Raw genomic sequence first — 25205 nt, 5'->3', positions numbered from 1 at the left:
AAAAAATCTTAGTGTCATCCGGATCATAACACTAGCCATGTAAAGTCTTGTGTACCAAAAATCGGATGTGAACTCTGTAGAAAAATAAGGTCAAGTTCTGCTACAGAATGCAGTACCACGGCTTAGATTTACTTAAATCATAATTTGATTTACTTTTTATGTTGATCACTTTGGTTCAGTAAAAACATCATTGGAACCACGTTTCTTTAAAAGTATCTCTACCCTTTTTCTCGACTGAATAGTCAACTAATTTTTGTCTTAGGTACATGGCAATTCCAACTCAGTAAACTCGCATTATCATTGTACGCAAACTAAAAATTGTATAACGCCAAGCCAAACATTTCTGCTTCTGTGATAATACATACAGTATTATCACAGAGAACAGTCATATAAACTAGAACAAACTTTCCCGAAAAACCTGTGTAAACATTTACATGAAAATACGTTTAAAATCACCATCGCATACAGGTTAGCATGCGTGAGTCACCATTGTATCCAAGTTTGCATACAAGTTCCGTATAGCGATTGCTGGCCGATCGAAGCGCCGACCAGTGGCAAGTTGCTACTTGCTGTTGTCATTTCAAAGTGACAGTTTAATTTCTTACACAAGTTGAAAACTTTACTTGTATGTCAGTTCTCAGTGGTATTATCACAGAAGCAGAAATGTTCTGTCACGCACAACCCTAGAATCGATACGATTCAATACAGCAATCAGATCAGCTAATGTGTTTGGATAATATCTGATAAATGTGTATATATAGATATCCGATGTTATTAAAAAAGGCTGTCAGCACAAAGTCATCGTTTCTCAGCCTGACCTAGCGTACCGAAAAAAACCCAGAAAAAAACCGACTCAAATTTGTCCCCTACCACTTATTCACATATCTGTACCACCCAAACCGGAGGCAGCGAAACCGTCTGAATAAAGTAGAAGCAACCGATTGTAACGAATAAAGCAAAGGCAGGAAAGCCGCGTTTGCCGTTGGGTACTCGTTGCCGGCTCCAGCCATTCCTTTTACTACTATAAATACGGCCGAGCATAGTATCTCCGAGCTTACTTCTTAGCTGACTTTCACCGAGTCCACGTCTCTCTGAATATTGTAGCTTGTTCTTGCCGTACTTGAGGGTGCGCTGCCAAGTAGCAGAAAGCATCGCGGTTCACCTTCGTAGAACATTGTGCAACGGATAAAACTATAAATTTGAACGGTGGTGTCATTGTTCGTTAGCGCGTGGTCAATTACGTTACGCTAATCCAACTCGTAAGTTCCGTCTGGGCAGTTTTATAAAAAAAACACATTGATTAACGTTTATTAGAAAATTACACAACGCGTGTTGTGCGAGAATAAGTGCTTATAAGGATTATTGTGTTTGTTATAGTTCAAAACCAGATCGAAATCATGAAGCCATTCACTTTCGGAGTAGTCATCGTTGCTGCCTTTTGCGTGGCCAGCGTGTTCGGAGCCGATGAGCCAGCAAAGGATAAGGAAGAAGAGGGACTCAGGATCTACAAACGACTGATCCCAGCCGATGTGTTAAGAGGTATGATTAAACATCAGTGAAGACCAAATTCAGTAGTGCATTATGTGGTGCAATGTTGGCGATGTGTTGACCGTACTGCACAATCGCTACAATAGATTCAATTGCACAAGAGAACAGAAATATGTTTCCATTGATGAAGCAGATGGTATTTACTGCAGGGCGTAATTGACGATTGTTAACACACCCAACGGAAGGGTATGAGCTGCAATTGCCTCATGGAAGGAACAGTGTTTACATTTTTGTCGTATTTTACTAGTATACGAACTAGTTACAAGTTGTAGCAGCATACGCAATGTTGAATGTCCAAAGCGCAATTACTAAATGCTATTTCATGCGATCAGTCAAGCACGTTACCTTACCATTTACGAAGGTTCGGCATCACAGTGATATGACTTATTAGTGTCACACACATCCGAAGAGCCAGCCTTCAAGGCAGCAACGTTTGTAGGTTGACGTTATTACACGCTGATCGTTATGAATTATCAAATATAATAAAGAGGGACAAAAAACGGAGTCGCCCCTGTGGCCAGCCTGGTGCACCTTGTTTTAGATCTTGTGTGGCAATTTCCATAGCGAATGTGCGACTAAATAAACCGGTTGCATATTTTTCTAGATCTTTCCGTCAATTAAGGTTGAGAAACAAAGTGTTCAGTATCACAGCAAATATGACGAGATCAACAGGTAGTAGTTCTAAGCAACTTGGATATTCGTGACCAAAAAAGTAGTACGATAAAGTATGAAAAAACAAGCTTCCTTAGTACACAATCAACAACCTACAAATATTCCCATTTTTGACAAATCACTGGTTTTCAGTGAAAAGAATAGCACGCCGAGGTATGAACGAATCGATGAAATCTAATAGGACAATTATGGGTCATTCAAAAATGCTAGTCCCGATTGCACAAAATTATGTAGTCTATGTGAACAAGGCACTATTTCCGATAGCAAGCATAGGTTAGAACCTCATAATCGAAAGATTTAAAAATTTTGTTTCATATTGAAAGTGTGAATGCAAATCTAAATGCATTCATTATTATTATTATTAGTGACTAATTATTGTGAGAAATGTGGTGTTTTCTAGTTTATTTCCATTCGAATTTACAAAAGGAAACATTCAAATTCACTTGAATAATATGTATTCTATGTTTTGTTGGAACTGGAATCTTCGTTTTAAATGCAATTTGCCAAATTTGTGAATTTACTAAACACACTTAAAACTTTTCCCATATCTCGATAGATGATTGTGTGTCCAGGAAAATTCTTTACTAGATTTGAAAAATGCTTTCAAATATCTCTAAGCTTTCAATTTTCAATTTAAAAAGCTTTAAATATTCTGCAGCTAGTTCCTGGTGTAATCCTAATAATACTCATGGACTTGAATGACAATATGAAGAACTTTCTAATTTTTGCCTTTCTCATATAAAGAAAGTCACTCTAAAAAGGACCTTTTACCCGTGGCCCGGCGAGCCGTGTCATATGTCATTCGTTTCAGTTCGTCGAGATCGAAAAATATCTTTGTGTGTGTTCGTATGTGTGTATTTTAAAAGAAAAATACTGTAATCCTATTGGTTTCTATTGAATTTCATTCGGTTCTGATTTTTGGTTCCGGAGTTACAGGTTGGGTAGTAAGGTCACACTGGAATTTCCATGTAAACCGTTTCAATCGTAATACCTCATAGGCTAAAAATCTATTGAAATAGTCACCAAATTTCTTCGATTCGCAGGTCTAAATCACTAACTGCCAATCAAACATTCTTTGAATATATTGTCCACTATCCACAATTCTCAGATTCCGGGCATATTCCCCGATTAATGCCACCACGGTTCCTTGGTGCTGGCTGAGCCGATTTTCACAAACCAAGTCTCAATTACACATCACCTCTCCCCCCTCGGACCACCATCACGCCTGCATTTTCTTAATCCATCCCGCATACCGAAATAAGATAAAGGATTTATGACGCATCCTTCACTCTCACTCTGCTAACCCACTACCCCCTCCCCTTCCAAACCCATTCCACCAGTTTTTTTCAAAATATGATCACATGAAGATAGCGAACTCATACTGATTAAGCTTATTAAATAGTATACTTTTTTGTTTAAAGTGAGTCATCGCCGACTTTTGTGGTAGTCATGGGATACGTGCTAAGTCCAATAAGAATGTAATAGACATTTGCACAATTATATTAACCCTCCGGAAGTCGCGCTTATGGCCCACTGAACGGTCACCCGCAGGTGCCCTAAGACAATTTCACTAGATTTTCAGATCAGCGTGCACTCAGTCTAGTGCGCGACTGCCGGAAGGTTAAACATAAGCATCTAATAAATCATACTTTGGATAAAGGAGAAAGGCACATCGCACCACTAGGTGGATTAAAACAAGGGTTTCAGATTTTATTTAAGAAATTTTGAATCTATATATATATATATATATATATATATATATATATATATATATATATATATATATATATATATATATATATATATATATATATATATATATATATATATATATATATATATATATATATATATATATATATATATATATATATATATATATATATATATATATATATATATATATATATATATATATATATATATATATATATATATATATATATATATATATATATATATATATATATATATATATATATATATATATATATATATATATATATATATATATATATAAAAGTCAAAGTTTGTATGTATATAATTTATAGACTCCCAAACGGCTTAACCGATTTCCGTGAAAATTTATACACAGTAGGCATTTGTTATGGAGCGTGTTTGTGTGCTATTGGTTGGAGATTGTGTGCCCACCAGATGACGCTTCAGAACAAATTGTGTTTTCCTCCTATTTCGTTAAAAGTCGTAGCAACGCGCGATGGGTATTAGCTAGTTATAAATGTAACGGTCTCAATGTCGGGGTCGTATATTTCAAAAGTATGCTCCAGATTTCGTCCTTGACTGGAGAATGTAATTGATAATCGGGGCCAGTGGTGTAGCCAGAAGTTCGGTTTGGTGGGAATTTTGATGAAAATGGCTGATTTTTCGAAAATGCTAAAATTTGATGCACCTTTGATAAAATAATGCACAAGCAAGAAGATCAATAAAGAATAGCTTTTAAAGATTTATATTTAACTCTCTTTTATAATATGTTTTAAAAGGAAAATAATATGCACTTATAAAGTGGAATAAATGGTCAAAAACTTTAATTACGGTTAGAAAGGCACAATTCCGAAACCGTCACCTTTGAAGGTTTAAAAATTGCAGAAGTCTTCTAACATAAACCATCGCGCATTCTGATATAATTTTTGTAATGATAATAAATCCTGTAAGTCATTGGGGTGAAAAGCTAGACAGAACAAACGTGTAATAAGAAAAGTCGATGAGAATGTTTTTAGAACAACTTTGTTAAAGGTATGTAGCATATCGAGCTATTAAACGATATTGACGAAATTTTCTTGAATCAAATCTACTTCAAAAGATCGTTTTTTTTTTAAATTAAGAAACTGATGCCTTTGACGAAATGTGAATTTTATTCTTTGTAAACAACAGAAGAGATTTATCGTGAACCAAAATATCAAAATAACTTATTCTAAAGGTTTGCTAACACAAATATCACGGTACTCTAAACGCATGGAGCACTCGTGTCTTCAAAAAAGTCATTTGAAATAGCACATTCGAAAATTTTACTAAAGACATTAAGTCTTGAACTAAATTTATTAGAGAAGTAAATTATCTATGACTACTTCTAGGAGGATATAAAACCTTTTTTATCAGATGATATTCTATTTATATTCTATTTCACGTTGTAAAATATTTCGAATGTATATGGGGCATTCCACGCAAAATCTGCCACAAATTTTTTTTTGCCCAGATCATTTTTTTTCTCGGTTTAGTAGTCAAAAATATTCGACACGTATTTTTTTATTTCAACATAGTAGGCGAGACTTTCGAGATTTTTTGTGTTGAATCTTACCATTTGAAAAAAACCTACTTTTTTCAATCGCTCGTACTGTTAAAAGTAAAAAAGGTAGCAAAAAGTGCCCAAAACATGAAATGTGCTCCTTTCTCACAGCTTTCGGATGAAGAATATTTATACTTACTCAACGTATTGGTTTCATGTAAAATATTGAAAAGTTTAAAATAAATCGATTTTTTTCAAAGTTGGACATGATTTTTGTTTCTTTTTTTAATTGTATAAAATAGAAAAATCATTTTTCTTGATGCCATAAAAATTTGGGAGTGGGCAATTAAATACTTACGGAGATATAAATTTTTCAATAGCGCCTTGCGCGCGAAACACGTATCGCCACGCACTTTGCTAGTACTCTGGATTGACTGTATGCGATTTTACACACTACCGCGTTGTGTAAAACACACTTGCAATTAATTTCATTATTTATTAGAAATAAATAAAAATAAATAATAATAATTATTCAACGGATTGACTTGATTTTTTTATGAGGATGCATAATATGTGTAGCAAATCGATGAACCACGGAAAACTGAATAAAAAAAATTTCTCTCATTATTTTTAAGAAAAGTGAGTGAATTTCACTTAAAAATATCAGATTTTTCTGATTTTCTGAGGCTATTCCATATTCCAAAATTCAAACCATTTTATAATTATTTTTTTTGCGCATCGAGTAAAATCTTATTGAATTTCCTGTTTCAGTCAATTTTATCAAGAGTTATCATATTCGCTGTGGCGCTCCTCGACGTGGAAATGGTTGGACGTCTACTCTTGGATCGCTCGTGTGATTCTGTGTGACTGTAATTTTTTCTCGTACATAATGAATGTATAAATAAACCTTAACGTTACACAAGAGGTCCATTGTTGCCTTGCCTTCAAAATCGTAAACCAAAATCACTTTCGGTTTAAGCACTTTACACCAGACCCCCCCCCCCCCCCCCTAAAGGAAAACATCTAATACGTTATGTTTATTTCAAATTATTATTGTTTTATACTCAATTTTGTAGTTGATTTTATAATAAAAAACGTTTGGGAATATCGTTGCATGAGATAATTTTTAAAATGATTAAAATGTGATATTTGTATTCTGGCGATAAATGATTGTTGAAGAGAGATTCTTGCAGTTCTGCAAAAAGCTTTCCTTACCACCTCGTACGACTCAGTTACGGTCGAAATTTAATCATCATTGATCATTTGTAAACTTGCTCGACAAATAATGGCTTCGTCGCAAGCACCTTTTCCATGGGCTGTTGCGCGAAAATGCCACTATGTGGGGTGAATGCAGTCAGATTTGTGGGAAAAAAATTAGTACAACGTTTGACATTTTTAAAATGTTGACGAGCACCATCAGAAAAATAAATGCAAGGTTTTCAAAAAGAATAGAGTTAAGAGTACGACATACAAACAATAGGTAACTAAACTGGAAACAAGATTTAAAAAGCACTAGAAACTTAAAAAGCCTTCGTTCAAGGCTTTTTAAGTTTCTAGCGCTTTTTAAATCTTTTTCTCCAGTTTAGTTACCTATCGTTTGTACGTCGTACTCTTAACTCTATTCTTTTTGAAAAACTTGAAAGTTTGCATTTATTTTTCTGATGGTGCTCGTCAACATTTTAAAAATGTCAAACGTTGTACTAATTTTTCCCCACAAATCTGACTGCATTCACCCCACATAGTGGCATTTTCGCGCAACAGCCCATGGAAAAGGTGCTTGCGACGAAGCCATTATTTGTCGAGCAAGTTTACAAATGATCAATGATGATCAAATTTCGACCGTAACTGAGTCGTACGAGGTGGTAAGGAAAGCTTCTTTGTTGCGCAATGTTTCAAGTTCAAATCTCAGAATAACATAAGAAACGTGCTAATCGAACCAATTTATTCTGATGCAAGAGCAGAATTGTTTCGAAAAACGCCAAACCACAACTGGAACACAATCATTTTCACTATGTTGAGACGAACGTGGACTTAAAATTAAAACTGAAGATCTTTTCTTCCGGTGACACTTTTGAATGATTAAGTCAATATAAATCTAAAATTAAACATACATCAAAATGCAATAAATAGTAAAGTTAATCGTAAGTGTGTTTTACACAACGCGCTGGTGTGTAAAACTTCATACACCCAAGTCTGAGTACGAGCGAAGCGCGTGGCGGTACGTTTTTCGCGCGCAAGGCGTGAGTGAAAAATTCATATCTCCGTAAGTCTCACAAATTTTTATGGCATCAAGAAAAATGTTTTTCCTATTTTATACAATAAAAAAAGACAAAAAATCATGTCCAAGTTTGAAAAAAATCGATTTGTTTTAAGCTTTTTAATATTTTACCTGAAACCAATACGTTCAGTAAGTTTTAATATACTTCATCCGAAAGCTGTGAAAAAGGCGTACATTTCATGTTTTGGGCACTTTTTGCAACCTTCTTTACTATTGACAGTACGAGCGATTGAAAAAGGTAGGTTTTTTTCAAATAGTGAAATTTAACACAAAAAATCTCGAAAGTCTCGCCTACTATGTTGAAATAAAAAAATACGTGTCGAATATTTTTGACTACTAAAACAAGAAAAAACTTGATCTGGGCAAAAAAAATTTTGTGGCAAATTTTGCGTGAAATGCCCCATATACTAAACCTCCAAAGTCGACGGTTTCAAAATGATGTGATCTTGACCTTAAATATTCTTATCATTGATAATATAACAAAAATCAAATGATCATAAAATCGATCCCGACCTACCAGAGGAAAAAGGAAAACGCCATTTTATATGATTTTCTGAAAGTGTAATCGTTATTAATCCAAAAATTTATTATCATTATCATAATTTTAAGTTTTCGTCTCAACTCTTATTAAAACAAAATTTTCAGCAAATGTTAAAATTTATGCAATTTCATAGCCATTCAACCTATTCCAACGTTTTCGAAAAAATGTTCCCTGCTCATATTTTCGTACATACTTCAAAAGTGAGCTCAACAAGATTGGAAATCGTACGGTTATGATTAGTTTCCGAGCACCGGAATTAGTTTCTATTGGAGTCTTTTCATACCGGAATTTTATATGATACTGATAGGATTTGACAACTATGAGATCCCGAGTACATCCCGAGATCAAATTTGTTTGAATTACATAAATTTTGGCAATTTTTTACAGCAAACTTTATATACATTTTTATGCTCCTTTTTCCCTCCCATGAAAATATGAACAAACAAGGAAGTAAAGGAAATAAGATTACGAAAATATGAACGAATCAGGAACTTTTTGAAAAATTATACCATTTTCTACTACTTTGAACGCATTTTCGCAACTATACCTTTCAAACCGGTCAGCAATATTCTGAAAAAAGTATACTACTAATCACATTTTGAGTAATCACTATGCAGACATAATCCGAATAAATCCGAAAAAAAGACATAATTATACAATTTGATAAAATAAGTTTAGGTTTGTTTTTCTAAGATTTGTTCAAGGCTCAATAGAATTTACAAAACATTCATAAAAGTACGTAATTTGTCTGAATATAGTAACCTGAATCTTAAAGTTTTTTAGAAGATGCCAGCTCTCTATATTTAATACAACATCTATAATACATTCTATTATTTGAATGAATTATAATAATATCCCGAACATCTAATTGTTTAACGTCATCCAATGTGGAATGTCGTAAATGACTCGATGTCGATAACTACGCATTCTATGAAACAGAGTACATTACCATATCTAAATATGTCATTAAAACACATATTTCGAAAAAGGCCACTCGTCGCACAATATTATCCTTTGAAACCCATATTATATAAACTTTTGCATTTTTATTGGAAAAAATGTAGGTTTGATTTTCAGTTAAATATCAATAGAATTATCTCATGGCCATAAGGTAACCAGAAAATTTGTTCATGGCGGAAGTCTAATCAGTAATTAATTTCATATTTGTGTAGGCAAACCATCAAGCGGTTATTATCTGTGTGACCTTCCTGTCTATAGAGTTTCATGTTATATCCAAACCCACAGTAGACCTATGGTTCAAGACGTACTTATTATAAATTGTTAAGCTTCTGTATGCTCCCATCATGTTTCTAAGGTGGGAAAGCAATATGCGGTTGGTTGGCTAGGTTAATTGAATTTAATTTATTCCTTTGTACTTAACATAGCTGCGTTCTCAGTCTATGATTAGCGGGTTTAGCATGTTTGTTAAACTCTAAGATTTGCTTACTTATCGCCATAATTGTTTCTTTCGACTGTCGACTGACTCTAGGCGATACGAAAATGACTTGAATGCTTGTTCGCCTGTTTTACAACATTATTGTTAATATATAATAAGTTCATGCATTTGTTCTAATATACCTACAACAACAAGTTTTTCCTTTCATTTGTTCGAAGCAACGATTGACCAAGCCCAAGTGAACGTCGCTCTGGAGTTTGTCATTGATGTTTGTATGATCGTTTACCGGTTAGTGGCGGTGACTAATTCATCAACTTGTAGTGTTGTGTCCAGCAGTTGTTTTCCGGTGTGAATTGAATTTATTAGAAACAGTGACTTTGAGCTTACCTGTTGAAAGTGAAACAAACAATTGGGTTCATACTCAATGTTAATTGATTCAGCTGTGCTAATCACCTGCAGCCGCCACAACGATTTCGCAGTAACCTTGGGAGCCGATGCATCTTAGCTTTTCATGCCGTTTTAAAACCGGTAGAGCAACCTACAAGCGTGAAATAGAGTGGATTCCTAGTTAGTTGGACATAGGTGTTACCGATCGAGTTTTTTTATTAACTCATGCCTAAAATAGAAACCTTTTGCATTGAAGATAAAAGGCAACTTTTGCAACCGCCTTTTGCCGTTTCTTAAGTAATGGCGCCTTGCATTTTTACTATTATGCTTTTAATCAACTTTTAAGCGGCATCACAAAAACACCGACTCTCCCAAAAATCCCTACACGATTCAGTAACAGAGCGTAATAGTTTAACACCACCCAGGCACATAGTACATAGTACGCATAGTTTACTGTGGTCTAATTTGGTCAGCTTACGTATACTTCTGGTTATTCGAAACAGGCCACAGAGTACAGTATTTAAATGTGTACATTATTTTGGGACAATATATCGAATGATTTGCGTCACACAGTGTCCAGGTATCCGACTGCGACATAAAATCTGAAAACGAATGTGCGTCATAACGTCAGGGCCATTACTACGCGTCATAATGTCCCACACGTTGTGACGCACTACCCTTCGAGCGTTATGACCTCCAACATTCTGACGCAGTGCACGTTAACCGCTCTGAAATAAATTAAAAAGCACAAGCATTCAAGTGTATATGTGGAAAAGCGCGTTATCAACAATGGACCAACATCCGTTGTCCTACATGCCTCTCCCGACTTTGGCCCAACTATTGCTCCAACATTGATTAGACACTTTATCGATCCTATATTCTAGGCGATTATCCGTTCGATATTTTATTGTATCTACCATCTTTTTATTTTGTAGCATTTCTTGCAAGCAGGCTACTTACATCTGATGCAAGATGACTTACCTTTTTTATATATTACTAGCTAATACCCACCGCGCGTTGCTGCGACTTTCAACGAAATAGTAAAACACAATTTGTTTCGAAGCGCCATCTAGCGGGCAGATAATCTCCAACCAACAGCACACAAACACGCTCCATAACAAATGTCTACCACGTATAAATTTTTACGGAAATTTGTTAAGCCGTTTGGGAGTCTATAAATCCTATACATACAAACTTTGACTTTTATATATATAGATAGATAGATAGATAAAAAGATTATAGATAGATAGATAGATAGATAGATAGATAGATAGATAGAAGATAGATAGATAGATAGAAGATAGATAGATAGATAGATAGATAGATAGATAGATAGATAGATAGATAGATAGATAGATAGATAGATAGATAGATAGATAGATAGATAGATAGATAGATAGATAGATAGATAGATATATAGATAGATAGATAGATAGATAGATAGATAGATAGATAGATAGATAGATAGAGATAGATTAATGATTTTAAGCATAGGATTCCTTCAAGTGATTTATATCAGGTTAGTTTTGGGTGAAGACAACCAAGAAGAGCTTGCTATCCGTCAGTCACAATAAAATTTTCAGTGAATAGGTACCTGGAAGGACTTACATAGGGTAAAGTGCCTATTATCACCATATTAAGGAGGGTGCCTCACTAATTCATTAATTACTCGGGATACAATGAATGGAATGTGTACAAATTGACATCAAAAGCTTTGCTTCATTGTTAAGAACTGTAATAAAAACACAAATGCGCTGAAAACGGTGAAATTCTCGTGTTTGAGCGCAACGAAAACTCGAATCGTGCGCCCTTATTGTTGCGCTACCATTTGACTCAATGCGTAGAACAAACATGGCAACCACGCTCTAACCAACGGCTTCAAATGGGTATGGTGATAATAGAAACATGGCGAAAATAGGCTTACCTCACCTTACTTACTCCATACGATCGAAGTAAATATATAGATTGACAAAATGCTTTAATTTATGTTTATGATTGTATATGATGTTTATGATTGGCCAAGTTCTTCGCAAATCTCCACGCATGTTAGAAAACGCGTATCCAAAATTCGAAATTCGATTTTCTAAATCGTGTAATAGATGCATTTTCCAAAAAGGTGTGCCCCCCTCCTCTTTACCATCCGGCTGGAGCCGCCTATGACTACAACACGGATATGTTGCTGAAACGGTATAAGGGAGCCTATAAGGGAGTGAAGCACAAATTATTATAGCCCTGATTTTCTCATTAGAAAGGACAGTGCGATATCAATTCTTGAAAATGGCTAATGAGATTTTTGTAAACAAACTTATTTCGCTCATTATTCCGCTGTCGAGATTTAATTTCATGAAAGATACACATGAATCAACATCTTTACCCTTGGTAGAATCAATTTCAAATGTCTTCTGTGTTGAAATTATAACAAATTGAGAGAAATCAGCAAAACAAAAGTTTGTTTTCAAATCTTATTAGCCCTATTCAAAAGTTGATATGGAGTTATGATTTTCAATATTGACTAGTAGTCACTTCACCTTAACACGCCTATACCTCTTCCTATACCAAAAAGTGCGAAATTCTGTATACAATATTTATTCATCGTTTATACAAACTGTGCGTGATGTGGGTTCCAACTATCCAATAGGTGGCTTTTTAGCATCATGTATACCTACAATATTTGTATATTTTGATAAACATATTGCGAATATTCTATAAAATTCGTCATTTTGGTTTTTAGTCATGCGCCATACGTTGAGCGCTGGAATACGCGATAAGAGCAAACTCGATGTGCATCTATGTATGAAATTCAAGCGTTTCAACGTTCATTTTTATTTAGTTCGCACTCAGTAGTTTCTAATAGAACAATCCCAGTCAACGAAAAGGCGGGTTAAACTAGATGCAGGCGATCGGAGCTTTGTTCTAGGCTTCGCGCCGCAACTTATCGTTTACTGAAAAAATATTGTGGGATTCCGCTGCGAAACGATAGATAATCTCGGGATTGGCAATACCTACTCGATTTTATTCGTGTATGCAGAAAATAAGGTGATTATTATTGTTAGAATATGCTAAATATCACGTGAGGTGTTGAATCTATTGTCACACACATCCATTTAAAGCCGTAGGGTAGGGAGGAGCACTTCAATCAAATTATCATTTCATTCCAACGCTAGTAGGTATCTGGGTAGGTATATCACAATACAACAGCGCTTTTGCTATACTGTTTCTTAGTAAAGAAGTAAAACAGTAGTTAATCACTTATACGCATTCCATCGATTGTACATCGATCAACTACCGAAATCGAGAGATTACAAAATCTTCGTTAATGATGTCAAAATGGACATATCAGCCTACATGTGATTTTACATGTATATTCATTAACAGGTAGTTAGGTTCCAGATGATGATTACTTCTATCAACAACACGTCTGTTTTGATTCTACTCTCGCCACTCGTTCGTAAGTTTTCCATACTACTGCACAGTGGACCAAAATGCTTTCAATCTTTCACGAAAACTAAATTTAGTCGTATGTGTTTGGGGTAGTTTTCGTATTTTCCATCCATTTGTTGAAACAACAGTTAGGGTAGCTCTAATGTTACCAAAATCTGAAAATTAAATTCTTAATCATTCTAAATAGAGCCTTATTATCGTCAAGCGAGTTGTAGAACAACCAATTCTAGAAAAGTTTGCTGAAGACATATAAGTTTTACCACAGAGAACAGACGTCCAACTCCAGCGTTAAAGTTGTGCAAACATCGAAGACATTTTCAAGTGTAGTTGGGTTATCATCACCAGGTGCGCTACTGTCGTCATTTTGTTTGGTGGGTGATTTCAACTTAATTGTCAGCGGCTCACATAAATATTTCAAAATGGCCGACCTTAGTATAACTCTACTCAATCAAACCATTCCAGAACCGGTACGGAACTCTGCATGGATCTAACATGGATGCCAACTCAAATGCATCAACCGATTGAATCAGAATCGGTGGTTTTCTTTGAGCTGGAATTCATACTGATTCATTCAGGATTTCGAACCGGTTTCGGAATGGGTTTGATTGGTAGTTGGGATAAACTGGTGTGGTGTCGCTAGTGTTTTAACGTATATTCATTCAAATGTTTACACAACTTTTAATAATAAATTTGTTCGAACATGTCTGTTCTCTGTGGTTCCTTCTTTTATAATTTTTATTTCCCAAAAAAATTAAAAACAAGGTAGGGGAACCGGGGACAAGTCCGACGCCGTGGTTAATCCGACACCCCACGACTTTTCGTAGATATCGAATTATAAATCATACAATAATAACAGGATATCATTAGTACGATTATTTTGAGGATTTCGAGACACATAGATGCCATATAGATTCATCCAACGTCACAAAATAAACAAAACATGCGAAAGCAAAGTTGATGCACACTTGGATGTTATTTTTAGTTGAAACATTTTAAGGTTTTAACAGCACAAAAGCTTTGAAAATCACCGGTATTTTTGCCGCACATTCTAATCTACTCTGTATATCATTATTTATATGCGTTGAGGATAAGTTTGAGTATTCCAACATTGTTTATTGGGCATTTAAAAAAAATGTGCACTGTTGGGGTAAGACCGACAGTTTTAAGAGGGGTAAAATCGACACGCTGTTTATATGGATGAGTTCATTTTTGATTCAATGCAAACGACTGGGAGTAGTTAATGGTGTTCAATTACACTATTATAACATCATGTTAATATTTGAAATACACGGAAACTCTGGTATTTGTATTTATTCCTTGTCAGTATTGTCTCATGCAGGTACCGGTGAACTACATTTTTTTCGGTATATTTACATTTGCACAAGCCGTACAGTCCGCTACAGTGACGCATCACTGCAGCTCTTGCCAGAACGGTAGCCAAACCGAGCACATTTTTCCGTACAGTAGTAGAATACATTTTTGTTTTGCTGCTGTACTCCGACTGCTCGGCGAGAGTGTGGCGTAGTAAAGTTTGTTCTCTCGCTTTGTACACTTTTCTCTGCATAGTCAAACGGAAAGGCCCGCACACGAGGCTTTGATGCCGGTCGTAGCGTAAACGAACCGCATTAATTGTCGTCGTTTGTGATTAAAAATATTGAACAGATTAAAAATATTAAAAAGTGTAAAATAAGGAAAGAGAAGCTGTACCGCTCGCGTCTGGTGGCTGTACTGGGGGCAGTATTTTTTGTCATGTTACTGCTTTGCTTACAGACTGCCGTACAGCGCTGAGCGTCCTGCACTAGCGCACGACAGCAGCGTCGCATGAGAAATGAGAATGTAGGCAGAAAAATTACATCCGCAGAAAAGGTAAGCATTTTGCATCCTTGGTCTCCAGCCGACCAAAAAATTAAAAATCAAATTGAACGCGATTCATAGTTTTATTATAAAACGAAAGTAAAAAGGATAATCTAATATGAGATTCTAAAATAATATTGAAGAACAATTTCCATCGACTGCCGGATTTTTGATCAACAGAGCTCCGAAAAATCATAACACGAACCGGATAGCTTACTACAAAGCGTATGTTACTTCTAAGAGAATGAATCTTAGTAACAGGGGATATATTCTTCTTGCAGAACGGATCATACTCCTTAGAATGGCTGCACAAGCGATAATAAAGCTTGGAAAGATTAAGGGGGGAAATCTTTACCATAATACAAAGCAAGTGTTGAACATTATTTATTCATACCACACATTCGTATGCTCTGCCTCTTGCTACGCGATGAAATTCCAGAAAGCATGCATTTGCATCACACATACTCATACACACACATGCACAACACATTTTTAATGAAAAATTTAGAGCGTGGAAAACGAATACTCTGAATCATATTTAAAGAATTATATAAGTTGTGTTTTGCCAAAAATGTGAAAAAATAAGTTTGCATAATTTTGTTTACGCCAATGCACAATGTTTCCAAATAGGCAAAAACTGATCGAAATTGTTTTGACCACGAAAAAACGATCTTTAAGCGATAGTGTCTACGGAAAAGTTTGTGTATAAAATATTTCCCATTTCAAAAGTGCTGATTCAAATGGTCCTTAGTGACAAATGTAAACAAACTGAGTTATTTGCAGCGCAGCATGTGATTACAACATAGCTAATGAATACCGAAAACCAGGATTCATTATACCCAGTATTTATCAAAATAACAAGCATTTTCTAAAAAGTCGTAAAGTTTTCATGATCATAATTTAAAATTTTGCACTTGAGACCTTTTAAATTGAAAGGACCTATGCGTGAAACATTTCAAAACCTCTGCAACTGTTCATAGGCGCCATGCAAAAACGCAAGATTAATTTCATTCTATGTTTTTCCCACGGCACATAGGTACCTAGTAAAAACGTCCTAAGCATCAAAATAAAAGAAATTATTTTCTTCTGTTCATGCGACTTATTTTCGAAGTTGAATTTAGAAAGTATAATAAATTAAATGATAATTGGAAAGCTTAGTTATTCTAAAGTAACATACCATTTGTTGGTTTTAACCACTTCCAGCCAATGGTTTGTTAATATAAACTAAAGTTACCCGCAATTTTTGTCCTGCAAGACTTCTTTTAAATCCAGTGCAACTATTTACCATAGTAATGAAGAACAATCGTATTCCGGTGCTCATTTTGCCGAAAACTTTGAAGAAATTTAATATTCGTCGTAAGAGCTACCTTTGCTGAAAAAAGCCTTATGTGCAGCGTCCTATGATTCTTAGGCCCGAAAAAAGACCTATGTGAAAGGTCCTATAATTTTCAAAAGGACGCATCATTCTAAAGCGCTTAAAAACAACATTAGCATTAAACATTTCATATTTTTAGTATTATTTACCTAAAGAGCATAGTCCTTAGACTATATTGGCATAACTGTTCTATCAAAACACATATTTGTTCTCTAATAGGGATTTGTTTTAGGTTCATGAAACTTCAGCCTTGTTTTTCTCAGTTCGAGCTCAATGTCACTTAGGACCTTTTGAATAAGTACTCTTGATTTTATAGAAGTATTGGTTTGGTGATTAGTCCCTCTTAAAGTTGAGAAGCAAATTTTTATTTGGTCATCTATAAAAAAATAAAAAAAGGTATATGTGTTGTGGGAAATTTAACAAGATACAACTTTACAGAAGAGTCTGTATGTCTATCTGTTGGTTTCAATTGACATATGTGGAGTTTTTTTATGATTCACCCCTGAAAATTACTTTTTTTTAAATTTATTTTATGATTTTTTAGAATTTCAAAAAATATATTTCCCACAAAAATTTTGTCCGGCATAAGAAAATACATAATGTTTGTGACAAAAAGTATGAAACATTCCTTTTTCCTCTTACCCTCAAATGTGTTATGTAATTTTAGTATGGCCTTATAATAGTTTTATAGTTATTTTTTTGAATATATGTTTTTGCATGCAAGAGACAGTATGTGACAAATGGTTATCCCTAGATTTGGTAGCGTTTGCTTTATAAATTCGTATGAATATTTATCTGTGGAAATTTGAGGATTGAAATTTTAGTTCGTACCAAAATGCCACTAAAACTTGCGAAAAATCCATAGATATAAGAGATAGAAATAAAATTGCATAGTAAAATTTTTTTAATTTTTTTCTTCTTTGCCCGAAAAAATTGTAGAACACTTTGAAGTTCTAAATAATCGCCGAGAAAAGTTATTTTGAAAAAAGTGAATTTTCAGGGGTGTATCATAGAAAACTCCACAAATGTCTATTGAAACCAACAGATAGGCACATAGTCTCTTCAGCGAATATGTTTCTTATTATACTCCCCACAACTTCTCTTTTTTTAATTTTTATAAATGACCAAACAAAAATTTGCTTCTCAATTTTAAGGGCATTAATCACCAAACTAATATTCCTATAAAATGAGGAATATTTTATACACAAGCAGGGGCGGTTTCAGAATTTTTTTCGGGAAGGGTCTGACATTTTAGTTTTAAAATGAACATTGTATAATTCGTAATAACCTTATTAAATTAATATAAGTTTTCTTAGTCAAATTTACTTTAAGATGATTTTTTGTTTGATACTAATATAAACTTGACACAAAATTAAAATTTCTCAGCAAGTAAAAAAAAATCTGAGGGGGTCCGGACCTCCAGGACCCTCCCCTGGACCCCCCACTGTGTACAAACTTCGCTGAGGACACCATTGCTTAAAAATCGTTTTCGCGTGGTCAAAACCATTTCGATCACGGTTTTGCCGTTTCCGAAACACTGTGCGATGGCGATCTGGGCACTATAACTGAAATTGTAGCTCTTACTACCACGCTACTTTTTAAGTTCATGCGGCTCTGCGCGCCTTTCGGGGCAAAGTACTAGTTGGTGTAGTCATGGTGTATTTTCCGACGCCTGTTTCAAACTTAAGTAGTGTTGTGTCGTCTTTCAAAGCAAATATAATGATCTTCTTTTCCGCGTTCGAAAGCGTTTTCATTTAATATGAATAATGCGCACCAAGTAACACGTTGGATTTTCAGCGCAATTATCTCGGAATCGCCCTTTTCGTATAGTGACCACGAGGTTGATATTTTGAATACCGTTGACATACTCAATTTCAAATTTTTAGTTATGTATAACGCAAATAATACACATTTAAGCTAGAACAAAATTTGGTTAAAAAACCTGTGCACACTTGTAAATAGGTAAACGCTGAAAATCCTTCTTTCACTATTGCCATCTGTGCAACTGTTTGCTACACCTATTTGACAGATACAATCCAACTGTATTGCGTTGATCACTGTGCCATCTACAAACGTTTGCCAAACATGTTTCAGATTGCCGGTTTATTGGAACTTTTAGTGGCGGGTGGCTACACACATTTCGAATCGAATATTTTAATCACTGAAGACTGCCATTACTAACGATTTTTTCCAATCACACATTTTATTCACAACGTTTATATCTCATATCTAATTAGAGAAAATGACAAAAAATCCTGAAGAAGAAAGTTAAGATGATTAATTTGTTTTGCATTCGATATATACAAACTTATTCAATTGGAAGTCGTTTGAAAAAAAAAAACACAAATTATAGGGGTGATAGAACTTTGGGAAATAGATTTTCAACAAAATATTGACTGAAATATCTTAATAATTAGTGCTAATCATTAGCGCTTCCATTTCTCGACAGAATTCAACGTCCCGCGATTCAGAAAATGCAAATATAATTTTCCGACAATTGCAGGGCTTTCTTTCACAGAATTGAACATATTGTCGTATTGTCCTTTTGAACAAAAATAACGAAAAACTTCAATTTTTAGGTTCTGGATAGACTGATCCTCTAATAAATATTATCTAGGTGCTATCCACCATCTAAGTGCTAAATATAAATAACCATCCAATCATTATAGATATCATCTATAGCTTTCCAGTGCAAAAATTAACAAAAGAGCAATTCCTATTCAACACTCGAATGTTTTAAGCTTCAAAATAAAAACTGATTCAACTTCCATTAATTTAAATATTTCGACATTATTTCCGGCGAAGGACGCGCAGACAGTGTCTCTAACCGATCGAGCTAATACTGCACGCACAGCATGAGACACATTGTATGTATATCAGTTTAGTTAAGGTCAAGTTCAACAAACGGTCGACATGCATGATAAATTGGTACGACGAGGAAACGTTGAAAAAATAAAATAGAAACAGCATGCAAGCAAACAAGAGCACATGGACCATGATGCCTATGCCATGCGCATTCTGCACGTGAAGGCACAACTAAATAAAACTTTATGCTTGAACGTACCGTGATATAAGTTAATTACCGCCGACTAACTCTGACCGGAGCAAATATAAAATTGTCATATAAACATTAATTTCCGCAACATGCTTACGATTGGGGTTTAGGCGGAAACCATTAAACATTATTGTTGTTTAAGTGGGTTGATCTGAGTTATAGCAGAATATAGGATTATTTAATTAATCATTTGTATGGCAACTACTGGATACTACAACAATACTTACCAGCTCGCTTATTGATTTCAATGTAGCATTTACGATGCAATACCATTTAAATTCGATGGTACCGTTAAATGGGATAACTTACAACTCTTTTCAACTTCAAAGCGGTACAACTAAAAATACTAAAATTTTATTTATTCTTTTAGTCAACACGCAAAAGTGCTAATGAGAGTATGATGAATACTAAATGGTACTTAAGAAATCAAAATATCATTTTATTCTTTCAGGATGAATTAAAAACATTTCTGTTGCAAGTGTATAGAATAGATGGGGATCGTTATGAAATAAAGAAAATTAATAAGAATGTAATTAATAATTATAAGAAAATAAAATATTTTATTGATTGATCAGTTTTATATGTAAAACATTCAAAATCAATTATAAATTACACTTATGTATGTTATAACAGTCGAAAATAAAATGATAAAAACGTGCTTATTTATTTATTTATTTCGTTAGTTGGGTCATGACCTTGCCCAACTAACGAGCACTATACGCTAGTTGGGTCGAGTAACAGATGTCAAAAGAGAATGAAGGGTGTGTAGAATGCAACTGCTCACATATTTACCTATTGCCTGCTTAACTGTCAAAGTAAATTTGGCATAAGTTTTTGACATCCAGTTGCTTTTTAGTTGGCGCACGCCACAGGTAGCAAACACCCATCTAACGAGCCCCTAACTAACGAATTTGTGTATTGTTTATTCACACGACACGTGTAAAGAGGTTGAAGGAATCACATATGAGCAACCGAAAATAAAAGTCGCAAGGATACGACATGCTTCGCAAAACCGTTTCAAACATATTAAAATATTAAAATCGGAAATAAACTTCAAACATAAAAATCGGACAGAAATCCTTCAGCATAAGAATCGCTTAAAAAGTTTTCACCCATAAAACTCGGCAATGATGAACCTCCAGTATAAAAATCGTTTTAAAATAAATAAATCGCTCGTAGGAGCATCCGTATATCTAGATACTCAAGATGAAAAGTCGGCTAACAAAAACTACTTTGTAAGATTAGGATATATTTCTTTCCGGTTTTTTACAGAAGGTTTTTTTGTCCGACTCTTACAAAGAAATGTCCCAGTCCGATTTTTATGCTTGAAGTTATATCCGGTTTTTATATTCTAATATATTTGAAACGGGTTTTACGAAGTATGTTCTGTCCTTGCAACTTTTATTTTCGGTCGCTCATATCATATCAATATAATGCTATGTGGTAGACTTTGTTCTTCGTTTTGTTATCCGGCTTGCCAACACGCTAATAGGTTGCACTATTATTATAAATTACCATGCGAGAAACATGGAAATGAGTATGAGCATGGGCATGATGACCTACAATTCGTAGTCGTTACTCCATGATTGACCAAAACAAGTGAAATTGCACAGAGAATCAACGAATGGGACCAAGAAGTAGCTATCTATCCTCAATGAGCACATTTCGAGAATTCTATACTTTGAAATGGCAATAACGGCGCCGGCCACGTCCTTGCAGTCATCGGAGAAGGGCAGGAATGCTAGTGTAACAAACATTATTATGGAGACCGTGTACACCTCTGCGTGTCAACGTTTGCCACCGGAAGGAGTTTCTGTTAGTAGGATGTGGTAAAGAGTTACATAAATCTAGATTTACCTTGATGAGTGATACGATCTATTCACCTCTCAGTAGTGTTACAATGTGTTCATTGCTCTGGACAGCCGGCTGCCGAGAATTTATGATAGATTTATTAATTTCGAAATGCTCAGTTTGTAAAAAAAGCATCTTCAGCTCCGGACAGCCAACAGTTGAGAGCGTTGCTTATGTTTAATTGAATCAAACGGCAAGTAAACGATTTTATTATTCCTTTCTCTTTCATTCCGGCGAAACACGGCATTCTAAAAACAATACAATATAACGAAAAGCGATTACTTTTAGTATCTCGAAACATTGGTCGATATATCTATGTAGTTAAAGGTTTCGTAATACACGCATTATTTAGTCGTGTATTATTAATAATGATTTTTATGTATTGGCTTCTTTCTCCGCGGACGATTGATTCTTATGTTATAATTAGCCGCGCGCGTTGTTATGCTATCTAAGGCAGATTTGTAACGGTATGAAATAAGCCTAACCGAAATACCTGAAACGACTAACTTTATATGTCGGATATACAACCGATGACATATGCGTAATGTGTTTTTACGCTAATTGTTAGAACAAGATTGAAAACAATAAGAATGAAAATTAATTTACTTGTCACCTTTTTCGTCAACAATCAAGCTACAATATTTTATACTCATGAAGAAATATGGTTAACGTGACAATAACAAAGTGCATCTACTACTCCAAAGCATATGCAAGTACTTAATACAATAAGAACATATTAATATAATTTACTGATGATTTAATGACCCAAAAGTAAACAAATGAATATGACAATAAAACATTTGTTCTTCGTGCTGATGTGACTGCCGAAAATTGGTAACTGTTTTTTCTGGGAGTAACATTTTGCTCGGTGTTAGGAATTTTCTAAGTGTTGCACAGTTTTGGGATGATTTGAAGGAAAACATCAAACGCTTATGCCAATGATGTAAATTTGTTTTACGACCTCATAAGAAAAAAAAATCAGTCCACGTGGACTATGCCTATACCCCCACCCCTCCCCATGGGCAAGTATGGACCTTTTCGTACCCCTCCCCAAATTGTCCAATTTCTTAATCTAGCCTTGTGATTAATTGATTGTCCTAATGAATACAACATGCACCGGAAATTGAATGCATTGGAATGCTAAATGAAATCATTTAGAATCACAGGAATTCTAAGTTTTAACTCTTATTCGCCCTTAATTTTGCCTATGAGTATCGTTGCTTGGACATTGTTTTTGAGTTGCTTCACGATCCAAAAAAACAACAAAAATATCTACCCTTATGAGTGGGATTGAAAATCGATTCCAGCTGCTTACAAGGCAATCGATTTACCAACTTCGCTATGCCCGCTTATTTGTTAATCGTTACTATCACGATTTTACTATAATTCGCCTCGTTTTGTTAACCGTAATTCTATTTAAAAAAAACCTTAGCATACGCTCGTCCAGTATACTAAAGTGAGGTATTTCTGATTTTCTACCAGTTCAGTTACCGTGTTAGTTTTTCAAATATACTTTCCTAAACAGACGCATGATACAATCCAGTTCGTAATAAATTCGATTACGGTGATAGTGAGGTTCTTGAACAGTGGTGCGACGTAAATGGATTATAACACGTTCCGCAGCCGCCTTAACGCTGTTATCGAGAAAAAGGAGACATAAAAATCCAGTCTAACTTCATTTAGAGATGACTTATCCTCCATGATTACTTATCGAGTTCAATTCAGTTCAGTCCTTGCGCAATCATAACTAAAACATGCATCGACGGGTCTCGAGTGCAAAAGGCAGCAACAAAAGTAACCGTCCTTTTCGCCTTTTCGATTGTTCGCGCGATATTATACCTAAATGCAATCTGCAAACCACTCCTTTTTACTCCTCTTGCTCAATGCACGCGCCTTTTGTGCCAATATTGCATAACTCGCTTGTCTTGAGCTTGCTTTGAGTAATCGCATGGCGAGATAGGTCTACGCTGTGCGCAGCAGTTTCGTGGACGTAAATTGGCATACTTTTCGCAGACACTTTACTTCGATTTAATACCGGACATTGTAATTTGCAGTCTCACATTCAAGTCAAACTTTTTGTAGATGGATTAGTTGTTGTTAGCTTCACATAGTTCACGTCAATTGACTGAATTAATATTTTGTTTGTTTCTTCCAGATTTCCCTGGCATGTGCTTCGCTTCGACCCGTTGCGCCACTGTTGAACCTGGCAAGTCGTGGGATCTTGCTCCATTTTGTGGACGTTCTACATGCGTGGTATCTGATAGCAATCCATCACAGTAAGTGTAACTTCACAAATGATCGGAATGAAATCAGATTGAACTAACAATTGGTTCTGTCTGTCACTCGACGGTCCATCAATATCAGTCAACAGCACTAACCTATGTATTGTCGTACTTTCAGACTTTTGGAGTTAGTCGAGGACTGCGGACCGCTACCACTGGCCAACGATAAATGTAAACTGGATACTGAAAAAACTAACAAAACCGCTCCATTCCCATACTGTTGTCCAAAGTTCGCCTGCGAGCCTGGAGTTCAGCTTGAGTATCCGGAATCAAAGGCCCCAGAGGATACTAAAGATGAAAAACAAAACTAACTCCATAGCCAAAAGGTAACGCGACAGAAGAGCAAGCAAGAACGTGAACTTTTTTTCTATGAATGTACTTCCATATATTGTACAGAAGGGACGTATACTTGTAACATCATAAGGGTAATCTAAAGTAACAGGAAAAGAAAATGCATTATCGAACAAGAAAAGCGTATACCTATTAGTCAAGTATGTGATATTAGAAATATGTATTTATCTGAAAACGTACCACTTTTTAATACACTGATTTTCGTTACCATTCCGACCCTGATGTGAAATTCTCAAATTGTAGTTGTTGAACAAGGAAGTTATCTTCAGTTGCCGTATTTTTCTCAACATCAAAAATACTTAATTTTTTCTGTCAGTTCAAAAAGCTATAATTATTTCCAAATAAAATTTTCGGTCTACCAAAGGTGAAAATGTGCTATCCGATCTATAGAGAAATGTCCTGATGAAACATAATATTTTTCTATTTTCTTTATAATGATGATGATGCTTATTAACCCTCCGGCACTCGCGCCGTTGTATTTAGTGCAACACCTTCAGAAACTAGCGAAATCTTCTTTCAGCACCAGCGGCTGCTCATTCGGGGAGCCATTCGCGCGAGTGTCGGAGGGTTAAATATGAATAAATAACCTTTATATACTTACAATTCACCTAATTTAAAATCACACATTGGTTAAAAGTCGTTGTAGTTTAAATGCTATCGAAAGCAAATTAATGATGTTTCTCGAATTTCGTCGTACCTCAACGTCTCATGCATGGATCTGGGTATATCGTACGTTTTTCGAATTTCATCGTGAATGGGACAGGTGATCAGAATGTGCTCGGCTGTAGGGCGAACCCAGCGCTCCTCGAATTGCAAGTTCGGTTGTTTCGATGTAATATCGGGATAAGTCCAACGAGTAGTCTGCGCAGTATATGTTGTTTACTTCAGGTTTTCCGGTCATTCCATTTTTCGGATGTGCCTTTTATTTTACGT

At 35.2% G+C, this 25205-nt stretch overlaps 1 protein-coding gene across 1 annotated transcript; it reads left to right on the top strand.

Annotated features, from left to right (window-relative positions):
• Positions 1 to 1047: 1047 nt before the first annotated feature.
• LOC131683443 (uncharacterized) lies at positions 1048 to 24643 on the top strand. Its single transcript, XM_058965436.1, has 4 exons — positions 1048 to 1259; positions 1378 to 1539; positions 23795 to 23915; positions 24040 to 24643. Exons 2-4 carry the CDS (start codon positions 1398 to 1400, stop codon positions 24230 to 24232), a joined length of 456 nt encoding a protein of 151 aa, XP_058821419.1. The 5' UTR covers positions 1048 to 1259; positions 1378 to 1397; the 3' UTR covers positions 24233 to 24643.
• The last annotated feature ends 562 nt before the right edge of the window (positions 24644 to 25205 follow it).

This window comes from Topomyia yanbarensis, chromosome 2 (genome assembly GCF_030247195.1).
Source record: "Topomyia yanbarensis strain Yona2022 chromosome 2, ASM3024719v1, whole genome shotgun sequence".
Classification (NCBI taxonomy): Eukaryota; Metazoa; Arthropoda; class Insecta; order Diptera; family Culicidae; genus Topomyia; species Topomyia yanbarensis.
The sequence above is the reverse complement of the archived record's forward strand: the minus strand, read 5'-3'. Positions and strand labels throughout refer to the sequence as shown.

What these genes read in the sequence shown, in the direction of transcription:
- LOC131683443 (XM_058965436.1), top strand. Translation starts at nt 1,398, where the DNA reads ATGAAGCCATTCACTTTCGGAGTAGTCATCGTTGCTGCCTTTTGCGTG. An exon ending in CCCAGCCGATGTGTTAAGAG is followed by an intron (nt 1,540 to 23,794) that starts GTATGATTAAAC and finishes TGTTTCTTCCAG; the next exon opens with ATTTCCCTGGCATGTGCTTC. An exon ending in TCTGATAGCAATCCATCACA is followed by an intron (nt 23,916 to 24,039) that starts GTAAGTGTAACT and finishes TCGTACTTTCAG; the next exon opens with ACTTTTGGAGTTAGTCGAGG.